At 36.3% G+C, this 12,035-nt stretch overlaps 1 protein-coding gene across 1 annotated transcript in view; it reads left to right on the forward strand.

Annotated features, from left to right (window-relative positions):
* HEATR5B (HEAT repeat containing 5B) overlaps positions 1 to 12,035 on the forward strand; it is an 89,533-nt gene that overhangs the window by 40,395 nt on the left and 37,103 nt on the right. The window contains exons 21-23 of the mRNA XM_067703254.1: positions 1,922 to 2,091; positions 8,059 to 8,203; positions 11,145 to 11,384. Coding sequence (XP_067559355.1) covers positions 1,922 to 2,091; positions 8,059 to 8,203; positions 11,145 to 11,384 — 555 coding nt within the window. The remainder of the gene's footprint in view (positions 1 to 1,921; positions 2,092 to 8,058; positions 8,204 to 11,144; positions 11,385 to 12,035) is intronic.

Consider the following 12,035-nt stretch of genomic DNA (forward strand, 5'->3'; position numbering starts at 1 on the left):
ATTTATATTACCTCACTTAATTGTGACAGCAGTCCTGATAAAGGTATATCTCTCTGTTTTACAGATGAAATACTGAGGCTGAGAGAGGTCCAAGGTTTTATATATATATATATATATGTGTGTGTGTGTGTGTGTGTGTATAGCCAATGAGTAGTTGGAATCAGAGGTGAAGCTCAGATAAATTTCCTTTGCCTGTATTCTTAATCACTATGCTATATGTTGCCTCCATTCGGACAGATATTAAAAAAAAAAAGACGGAAGTGAAAAAAGAAAAGATCTTAAGGATGAATGGTAGGAATTCAAAAAATGTGATTTAGACATTTCTCTATCTTGGACTCAGTGTCCTCTGAGAAAAGTTGATAGTTCTTTCTTTCAGTGAATATCACAAGGATGTAGAGAGTATAAATATGTGCCTTTGATTAAGTGTAGGTGTTTACCAAGTACTTTCTGATGAGGCAGTGTGTATTTCAGACTAGAATGTGACTCTTGCATGAGTCTATGATTTCCTTGTTTGGTCTCTGTTGTATATAAAATTATTTTGCATTGGTAAAAATTTTAAATCACTTATATTTGGCAATTAAGACATTTTAATCTAGACAGTATATAATACTGCAATTTATTTTTCCTACCTTTGTAAAAATTGCCATTAATTTTTTTTTTAAGAAGTAAAACTTTATTCAGAGATGAGCCATTAATCTTGTTAGGAAAATAGGATTTATCGTTATTATATAATAGATGTGGTATTATTGTTTGAACAGAGAATCAAATACAACAATGATGGGTTTAAAAGAGAATATAGTTTATCAGGGGATAAATGTAAAGCTAGCTAAATCTAAGAGAGACACATTATCATCATTCATAAGCAGTTGTGTTTTGAAATCATTTGTATGGATTTTGCAGAATTTTTGTTTTCAAAACAGTCTGAATAGTAATCAGAAATATTTATCTTAAAAGTAACTCCTTTTTTTATTTTGATGAAGTATAGTTGACATGCAATATTATATTCATTTCAGGTGTACAACTGACATTTATATGTATTATGAATTGATCACCACATTACGTCTAATAACCATCTGTCACTGTGTAAAGTTATTATATTATTCACTGTATTCCCTATGCTGTACATTACATCCTTTAAAAAGTGACTTCCTGGGGAATTCCCTGGTGGTCCAGAGGTTGTTAGGACTCTTAGCTCTCATTGCTAGGGGCCCGGGTTGGATCCCTGGTCGGGGAACTAAGATCCCGCAAGCCGTGCAGCGTGGCCAAAAAAATAGAATAGAATAGAATAAAGTTTTCTTTTTTTGAGGTTGGCTTTCAAGGAAAGGAATTTCTGGGATGACTTTCTTATAACAGGGGATAGGCAGGATAGGCAAATTAACTATGGCCCATGGGCCGAATCTGCTCAGATGCCTGGTTTTTTGGTCCTTTTTTTTTTTTTTTAACAGCCTATGAGGTAAGAATGGTTTTAACATTTTTAAATGGTTATATAGGCACTTACATAATAGAGTAGTGTGGATTTTGCCTCTTGGCTAGCACAGTAAAAAATATTTACTTTTGGCCCTTTAAAGAAAAGTTTGCTGACTCCTGTTCTGTAGGATTTTATTTGCTTGATAAAATGTAAGCTGTCAAAATGTAAGGGGAAAAAAAGTAAGGGCATTTCTTATAGTGATTATTGGTTTAACAATTGCAGTACCAAACCTAACCATAGAGCAAACAGACTAGTTAATATTAATTCAACAGTTATTCTTTTTTTTTTAATTGACGTACAGTTGATTTACAGTGTTGTATTAATTTCAGGTGTACTTTTTTGTTTGTTTGTTTAGAAAGAGGGGTTATTTAGAAGATAATTATTTTCTAGGGACATTTTTGATGTTACTAATAAAATCATTGTACTTTATGTTCTCTTTGACTTTGCTTCTAGGGAATGGAGCAACAATATCCACAATCCGTTCTTCTTGTTTGGTGGGCTGTGCAATAACCCAGGACCATTCAGATTCTCTCGTGCAGGCAGCTGCCATATCTTGCCTTCAGCAGCTTCACATGTTTGCACCACGACATGTCAATCTGTCTAGTCTCGTTCCTAGCCTTTGTGTAAGTATGAAGCTGTTTCATTCATTGATTTAATTAGGGAGCCCCAAATTTGTTTCCCAAAAGATCAGACTAGGCCAAAACAAAAAAACATGTTTCCTGGGCTATCCATTCTAGAGTTTCAGCTTAGTAGTCACTTTATGACTATTCATTTTATTCACTGATTTTCTTTTTTACCCTTTAAGAAATATTTTAATGAACTGTTCATTTCTTGGCTAAGAATGTATCATATTTTCAGTCTTTCCCACTCAGAATTCTTTTGCCTAAAGTTTGCTTGTTAACTTCTGAGGATCTGTTACTATCATCACAGTTGTTAATTGATTCACTGAACAAATATTTATTGAGAGGTTGCTATATGTCAGGAACTGTGCAAAGTACTAGGGATACATTTGTGGATGAGACAAGATGACGCCTCTGTCATAATGGAGTTTATAGTTTAACGGGAATATGGTCAACAATGATTATTTACAAATAAGTGCTAGAAGAGGCTACAGGAGAGCATATAACAGGGGAGTCTATCATAACCCAGGCATTCAGAAAAGATTTCCCTGAAAAAATGATATGTAAGGTGTGAACTGTAGGTAGGATAAATAGGAGTTAGTTTTGGGAAAAGCGTGACGTTAGAGTAACAGCACTTATTTTTAGGCAGAGGGAAACATATGTGAAAGGCCCTGAGATGAGAAGGAGGGGATGCATTTTAGGAACGTTTTAGTCAGTGTGGTTAAGGCTAAGAGAGAAGAGGGGGAGCTGGGTCATAGGGTCACAAGATGAAGCTGGACAATTAGCCAGGTGACACATCTTGCAGACTTTCTAGATATGTTAAAACTTTGGACTTTATTCTGCAAGTGATTGGGAACCAGTAGAAGGAGTTCCACAGGGGAGTAACATGATCAGATTGGCACTTTTTACATTTCATTCTTGCTGCATAGTGGCGAATGGACTCTACAGGGTAGGAATTATGGTGGTCTAGGGATGGAGAGGAAAATGACTTTTCCAAGTTAGTAGCAATGGGAATGGGGAAAAATAGATGGATTTGAGTGATATTTAGGAAAAAAGATTGATGGAATTTGTTGATTAATTAGGGGATGGAGGAAGGATGTGACCCAGGTTTCTGACTTGAGCAAAGTAATATAACTTCCTGAGATTGGCAACACTCGAATAGGAGAAGGTCTGAAAGAGTGGATATCATTAATTCAGTTTTAGACATTTGAATAGTTACGTGGACCTGGAGCTCGGAAAAGAGAAGTCTGGTTGGAGAGGTTCACTTGGGAGGCATGAGCATTTAAATGGTAAAGACATAGGAGTAGATGAGATCGCCAGGGAGAGAGTGCTGAATGAGGAACCCAGTATATAAAATTTAGTAAAGGAAAAAGAGTCAGCAAAAAACATGAAAGAGCAGTCAGAGAGTTAAAAAGGAAAATAGAGGTTGTGGTGTTCACAGATGCCAGGTGGAGTAGCAGAGTGGTCAGCCATATCAAATATTGTCAAGAGATCAAATGAGATGACAGCTACAGTGTGTCCTTTGACTCTTGTCACATGGTGTCCTTAGCAAGAGCTCATCTGGTAGAGTGGTACAAACGGAAGCCCAAATATACCGGGTTACATATGGAATGTGAACAGGAACTTCTTTCCAGAAGTTTGACTGTAAAGGAGAGGACAGAGGATAGACAATAGGTCAAGTGGGTGATGGCGTCAAAAGAGATGCTTTTACTTCTACAGTAGTGAGAAGAGTGAGCGTGTTTGTATGTTGACAAGATGGAGCCAGTAGGGTGGGAGAGTTAAAGGTGTAGGACAGAGAGGGAATAGTTACTCCTCCAAGGTTTCCAGTGGCATAGTTTTCAGGACACAAGTATCTCTTCCAGTGCAAAATGAAGAAAGGAGGAGAGGATGAGTGTAGGCATGGAGAGGATGAGTGTAGACACAGGTGGGTTTTGGATTTGGTGACTGGAAGTTGAGGGAGTTATTATATAATGACTGGTACTTTCTTAATCGAGTAATAGGGAAGATCAAGTTCTGTGGATGAGGGAGCAAAGAGGAGGATCAGAAGTTTGAGGAGAATGGGATGTGGGAGATTGAAGTAACTGCAGAAATAAAAGATTCTGTGATAGTTCCAAGGGTTCAGTAGAGGTTAGTGACCCTCTTCAGGTCCGTCGTGTGATTTATGATGGTACCAGTGCATCTAGCTGTGAGATCTTTCTCCAACAGCTGTAAACATCTTGAGCAGGTATGCTGATACATTCATAGTTGGACTTTGGCCAAGCAGATTCACTTAAATGACAGCAGGATGGGGGAGGGAAGGATATTAACAAGACAGTGCTGAAATGATGGGTTATAGAATCTCATTTGGGTGAGGGAGGAAGGTAAAGACAAGAGGAGCAAGAAGGGCACCATAGAGGTAACTGTGGGAGAATATTGTTGAGGAAAGGGAAGAGAAGGTTATCCAGGAGGAGGTGAAGGAACTGAAAGGCCAAGATCTTAGCCATTAGATCTGGTGTGGTATATTTAGCTTTTACTCAACAAGATTTGCTCCTTTTCACCGTAGACCAGAGGGAACTGAATCAGTCCCAGACCGTCAAGGTGTGCTGCAGGGTGGAAACCAGATGCACATGAAATGTTTACAGAGAACATCCACAAAGAAAATAGTCAACTAATAGTATACACTAGATTGCATTCTGCAACAAGATATGTACCATCCTGCCAAAAGCCATGGCCTAATGCCAAGTTCTGAGGGCACAGATGGCATCTCTTGAGCAAGGTGGACTTGTTACATGATACAGCTCTAATAGGCAACTGATAAATGTGATGAAGATGCAGACACACACTCCTCAAATTGTCTGCTTCCTCTCTCCATTTTTTTCCTCCTTAAATGTAATTATTCTGTGAAAGTTGACCTTATGAGGTGGAACACATTTAAGAGGATCTGGTCAAGTAATAACATGAATTTCTTTATCTCAGTGGAGGTTATCAGTAAGCCGTAGGGAACACAATGAGTTTCCTATGTGTTAATGCAGATAATGTTTCCAAAATGATTTCCGTAGCACATCAAGGGTTTTATTACAAGGCATGTTGGAGTACTTTCCTGAACCTCTTCCAAAAAACTGGTGGGAAGGAGATGGCATGGCAGATAAAGATGAGACAGAGGGGCCACTCAAGTGGCTAACTTGTTTGCACATTGCCAAATGCCCTTCGAGCTGTATTCATTACCAAATCTTTGACACTCTCTAAAAATCAGTCCACACATGGATTCATCCAAATTAGTGAAATCAGTGATGATTTTTATCCATTTCATGTTCGTCTCTACTCAGTCATTGCCACCAGAAATGGCCGTATCATGTGATACCACGTGTAATACCTAACACAAATGAAATATGATTTTTTTCAGCAAATGTATTAAGAGGTAAGTTTCACCATAGTAATCTTGATTAAACGATCTAAAAGTATTAAAATGTATCTAATGATAGAACTGTTCAAAATGTGTTTTTGAAAGAACAACAACCACTCTGAATTAGTGTTATTTCCCTCCTGGCAAGTGGGTGCTTTTTATACCATGTGACCAGTCATTCTCCTGTGCACATTTATTCCACACATGGCATTTACGTCATCTGGGAAAATTATAGGAGATGTCAGTGAGAGGAAGACTTGAGCTGAATGCCCATGTCATCAGTGACAGAGCAGGGATATCCAGTTGACCATGATATAAGTATATGGCAGGCACAGAAGGGATAGGATAGCAAGGTAACATAAAGTTTAAATAACAGAGCTTTTTATAGGAAGGTAGAGGTCTTAATGTAGGAGCAAGCAGCACACAAATTCCTAAGGTTTGTGGAATGTAAGAAAAAAAAAACAGCTTCTTCGGAAAACAATGAGGCATAATCTACAAAAAGTTGAAAGTGTGCATACAGTATAACCCAGCAACTCCACTCTAAATACCTGACAGAAATGCATGCACATGTGTGCAAAAAACATGTACAGGAATGTTCATTGCTTGGTTATTCATACTAGCCAAAACCCAGAAACAACCTAAGTGTCCACCAATCAGCAGAGTGGATAAATAGTGATATAATTCTTCAATAAAATATTACACAACAATAAAAATGAATGAACTGTTACATGGAATCACATGGATGAATTTCACAGACATACTGCTAAAAAGAAACCAGACACAGAAGAGAACAGACTTCATGGTTCCATTTATATAAAATTCAAGAGCAAAGCTAAACCAAGCTATACTGATGGATGTCACAGTAGATTGTGATTATATCTAAGCAGCTAGGAAGTCTGCACGAAGCCGTATATTTTTATCAAATTTAATATGGTTTATTCCTGACATTTTGTGGATTTTACCAGGAAGTGTCAAGGGAAAGTTTTCAAACAAATACAACTTTGTTGTTACCTGGTTTACAGTGGCTGCAAGACACCATTAGTGATAATTTGCATCTCTAATATCAGAGATGTTAAAATGGGGTGGGAGAGTACACCTCAGAATCATTGAAATTGAGTTTTTGAAAACACTTTGTAAACCTTAAAATGTTTTATTTCTTTCACTTTGATTCTGCTAGTCAGCATTTCTTGAGTGTATTTTCTTAGCTATAATTCTATTTAGTTGTAATTAAATTTATGTAATTAAATTTATGGTGTTCTGCTTCATATATATTTAATGCTTTGGTCTTACCACAGTTGTGTAAGATAGAGGTAAGGTGGACATTGTCCCCATTGTACAGATAAAAAGGCAGAAACTCTGAGATACTTGTTCTTCCCATCTCATATGATCATGCTTAACTTTTCTAATTATAAGATATTTGCCAGTTCCAAAACGTCTTTATTTTCAGGAAGAGACGTGAAAAAAATATATTCTGTTGAAAAAAATCTGATCTGTCAGGTTTTCTCTCCTCAGTTATATTTTCTTTTTTTAATACTTGGCGTAATTTCATGGGCTGTGAGTTTTACACAAAAATAAGTTACAAATGCTATATTAAGAGGATAAAATATATTATCTAGCATTGTGAAGGAGTTATGTATTCTACATCACTTATTTATTATTTTATTTCCCCCCCCATCATTTCTGGATGAGATTCTTTCTAAAATATATTACCTACTTCCTTGCTTAAAAAGCAGCATATGGAACATAATATTTTCTCAATGAGTCAGATTTATAGTAATAGTGATAATAGCTAACATTTATTGAGCAATTACCAGGTGTCATCCACTGTTCTAAGTAAAATACTTATTTTAACTTATTTTATTTTCACTATATTCCTGTGAAGAATTACTATCCCCATTTCACATATGGGCAAACAAGGCACAGAGAGGTTAAGTAACTTATCTAACTTGTCTAATCACACAGGAGTAAGTGCAGAGCCAAGATTCAAATCCAGTCTGGCACCTGGAGCCTGAGCTCTTAATTATTATGCAGTACTGCCTCTTATACTTTACTTCATGTATTAGAGTGTACTATATTGATTCTTTCACGAACTTGTGAGATTAAAAAAAATGCTATACCGAAAGGATCCATTTTGCAGTTCTTTTCAGATATTTATGTTTGCTTGATTTTGTTTTTTTATTTTACTATACACCCCGCTTTGCTTTCAATTCTTACTGTGTGTTCTGCCCCCTAACTGTTCATTCACTACAGTTAATCTCTGTGCACTTAAAAAATTTCGTTGACAGAATTTAGTACGACCATGTGTAAAATAAGATGTGCAAAAGATCTTTCTGGATCTTAATCTAAGTATATTTTGTGATCTTTAGTGCCCAAGTCTTGGGGCAGTTATTTTATAGGCTACTAAAATATTCTTTATACATTTTATTGGTATTACTATTTATTGAAAAGGCCATTATTTGGCTATATCTTAAACAACTGAGGTGGTTAAATGAAGAGCCTCTTCACAAGTAAGGTGTTCATATATATTCATTAGGCAAGTGAGATTACAGCTTTTTTTAAGAAAAGTCTAAAACTGTTGTGGTTTACAGGTTCACTTATGTAGTTCCCATTTGTTACTTCGACGAGCAGCTGTGGCATGTCTCCGGCAGCTTGCCCAAAGAGAAGCAGCTGAAGTATGCGAATATGCCATGAGCCTAGCAAAAAATGCAGGGGACAAAGAGAGCAGTGGTGCTAGTAAGTTATATTATTGGTCAATATTCATTTTGTTTAAGTATTTTAACATTTCAAATGAGTATTACTTATTAAATAACATTTTTGCATTGAAATATGGTCAATTTTCTTATTCTTTTAGGTAAAATAAAACTGTTATCATTTTTAAAATTCCCATGTAGTTTTCTTGGTAACTTTACATTTTTACCTTTTTTAAAATTTCATAGCTGAAAAAAATTTTTTGTAGCATTTAGTATCAGGACACTTCCGCCATCCCTTGAGAATGTTTTAGCTGTATACGGGATGACTAAGGATATTGCCTTGTATCATTAGTAGGCTTCTGAAAAGAGAAATTATCTATTTTAGGGTTACCTGAAAGCTTCCAGTCTTTGACAGTAGTTAACCTTTTGTGATGTAACTTTTCCCTGAAGAAGGTAAGACCAAAGTAACCAGTAAAACTGTGAAATGTCAGTAGATGTTTGGGTAACGAAAGGTGGATCTTCGCTTTCTTCAGTTCTTTTTGCTTTTGGGAGAGTTTTAAGTATAGCTTGAATTTGTAGCTGGTCTTCTGTTTCTAGGGATAGGTGGTTTGGGAACTTTTTCAGAGCTTGACAGAGATTTCCCCTATTGTGAGAGAAAAGTTTTACTTATAAGAGCTTCCTAATGCATAGAAGTTGCTTGGATACTAAGAAGCAACATACCAAAATAACTTCAGTTTTAGCATAGTGTAATAAGAGCTCTATTAACAAGCATACTGTACTGTAGAATGTAAAAGAAGTTTATTATAAAAGTCTAACAGTAAACATCACTGCTTTTTGGAGAGAAAACAGCACCAAAAATAGTTACAGAATTCTCCTGAATACATGTAAAATTTCAAAACTTCTAGATGTCAGTCACCATAATCAAAATTGAAAGAGACAAACTAAGAGAGGGAAACATAGTTTCAAAATATGCTTATTGTATTAAATGTGCGCATTTATATTTTAATATTTTTAAAGCTTTTACAAATTAGTGTGCCGGGGGCCTAAGACCACCCTCCAGGTTTGATGATTTGCTAGGACTCAGCATATAGTCACGCTTATGGCTGTGATTTATTACAGCAAAAGGATACAAGGCAAAATCGGCAAAGGGAGAGGATAAATGGAGTGAAGTCTAGAGGAAACCAGGCACAAGCTTCCAAGAGTCCACTCCCCATGGAGTCACACAGCAAGGAGTTGTGACAACACATGTGAAATGTTGTCTGCTAGCGAATCTTGCTAGATACTCAGTGCCCAAGATTTTTACTGGGGACTGGTCAAATAGGCGTGGTCTGCCTGGCATATACCAAAAGTTCAGACTCTCAGAAGGAAAGCAGATGTTCAGCATAAACTATATTGTTGGTACAGATGATTTAGGCACAGTAAGCCACTTTTATCAGGAAATGATGGGAACCTTCCTGAAACCCAGTTCCCGTAATATTAGGCCTTAATAGGGTAGTCTCGGATCTGCTATGGTAACTCTTTTATGCATCTGTAAAAATCATGAGAGCACACAAAAGAGGTGTTTTATCAAAGGAGAAATATCAACATATGAATACTTTTAACCTCTAGTGATTGAATAGTTGCAAGTTAATACAATCATAAGATAGCATTTTTCTTCTATTCACGTCATGGAAGTAAAATTCTTGATACGGGAAAATATTCACTGTATACTGCTAAGTGAAAAATAGGCCTCTGTGCCTAATCTGTCCGTAATGTTCCCTCCTTGGAACCTTCCCTTTCCTACTGTCTTTGAATTCCCCTCACTGTGGCTATTTTCTGCAAACCTCCCCTTATTCTGTCTTTGGAGTGACTCAATTTTTTTTTTTTTTTTTTTTTTTTTTTTTTTTTGTGGTACGCGGGCCTCTCACTGTTGTGGCCTCTCCCGTTGCGGAGCACAGGCTCCGGACGCGCAGGCTCAGCAGCCATGGCTCACGGGCCCAGCCGCTCCGCGGCATGTGGGATCTTCCCGGACCGGGGCACGAACCCGTGTCCCCTGCATCGGCAGGCGGACTCTCAACCACTGCGCCACCAGGGAAGCCCTGGAGTGACTCAATTTTAAAAAGCCACTTTTCAGCCCTCATCCCTCTTTATCACTCTCTTCAAGGTTCAGAGGGCTTTGGACTTCGGGAAGCCTAATAGTATTCATTCTTAAAGGCTGCCAGTTGTTCTACTCCTACTGTTTATAAGAATAAAAAGAGTTTCAGATAAAGCAAGAAATTTAAGTACTATTTCATAACAACTTTTGATTGGGCAGGATTTTCCCAATTTTTTTTTTTTTTTTTTTTTTTGAGGTACGCGGGCCTCTCACTGCCGCGGCCTCTCCCGCTGCGGAGCACAGGCTCCGGACGCGCAGGCTCAGCGGCCATGGCTCACGGGCCCAGCCGCTCCGCGGCACGCGGGATCCTCCCGGACCGGGGCACGAACCCGCATCCCCTGCATCGGCAGGCGGACCCCCAACCACTGCGCCACCAGAGAAGCCCCTTTCCCAATTTTTAAATAAACTTTTAGGATATAATCTATTTATAATTTGTGTTCTAGCTTTATAGATTTGTAAAATCTGAACTAGAAGACTAAATAAGTTTCAATTCGTTCACCCAACATATATAGCAATAATTTTTTCAGACTATTAAATCTATTTAAAAATGTCTCTTTCCCACACTTTTTGTTGTTAAAATCAAATATATATTTAATGAGCATTCCCTGGAGATTTGTTTAAAATACCACAGAATAAACAGTCTTAAAGATCAGAGTTTTTACCTTTATTGTCAGATAAAATTCTAATTCTAAAGATAGGTAAATTGGACACCATAGTTAAATTGTGTATATAGCTAGCTGTTTTTGTTGTTATTGTGAATTTACATGTAAATCATGGTCTTTAACATAATTGTTACCTGTAGTATACGATAAAATCCTTTACAAGTTCATTTGTAAAAACTGTTTTTCAGATGTCAGTCCTTTTGCAACTGGAGCTAGTTCTCGAAGTGATGTCCATTGCCGGCACCAGGGTGTTAATATAACAGAAACTGGTCTTGAGGGACTTCTTTTTGGAATGCTAGACCGGGAGACTGATAGAAAATTATGTTCTGATATTCATGATACTTTGGGACATATGCTGTCATCACTGGCTGTAGAAAAACTTTCCCATTGGCTAATGCTTTGTAAAGATGTCCTAGCAGCTTCAAGTGGTATGTATTTAATATATAAAATATATTCTTAAGATAATGAAAATTATTTAATTTTGATATATATCTATAGATATATATACCATGTATAGAAATAGATGCATATATAGATATACACCATATATAGATATATTTAGATACATATATTACATTACAGATACATAGAGCTTACATTTTAAAATACTAATAATTTTTAATCTGTAAATCCCTGTAAAATGTTGAAGATTAAATTATATTACAAACTAATGAACTTTGGTTATTTTTGACAAATGACTGAGTTCAAACTAATTTTCATATATAAAAATCCCAGGCTACTCTGTCATTTGACATAAGATGTAAAACTAGTGAAATATATAAAATATTTTTATGTTATTCTTTCCCTGGTTTTTTAATTTCTATTTTTATTTATTTTTTAAATTAAATATATTTATTTTAAGGAGAAACTTTATATGGCTGTCATAAACAGAACAACCATCATAGCTTTCATAAAAGTAAAGTCATTGTGAAAGTGCATACAATGAAGACAAAACAATATTATTGAATTTCAAGTTGAAAATTAATGGCTGCTATCTTTTTAAATTTTTTATTTATTGTAAATTTTTATATAATTTTTAAAGATTACTTTCCATTCACAGTTATTACAAAATTATTGGC

This window comes from Pseudorca crassidens, chromosome 14, assembly GCF_039906515.1.
Source record: "Pseudorca crassidens isolate mPseCra1 chromosome 14, mPseCra1.hap1, whole genome shotgun sequence".
Taxonomy (NCBI): Eukaryota; Metazoa; Chordata; class Mammalia; order Artiodactyla; family Delphinidae; genus Pseudorca; species Pseudorca crassidens.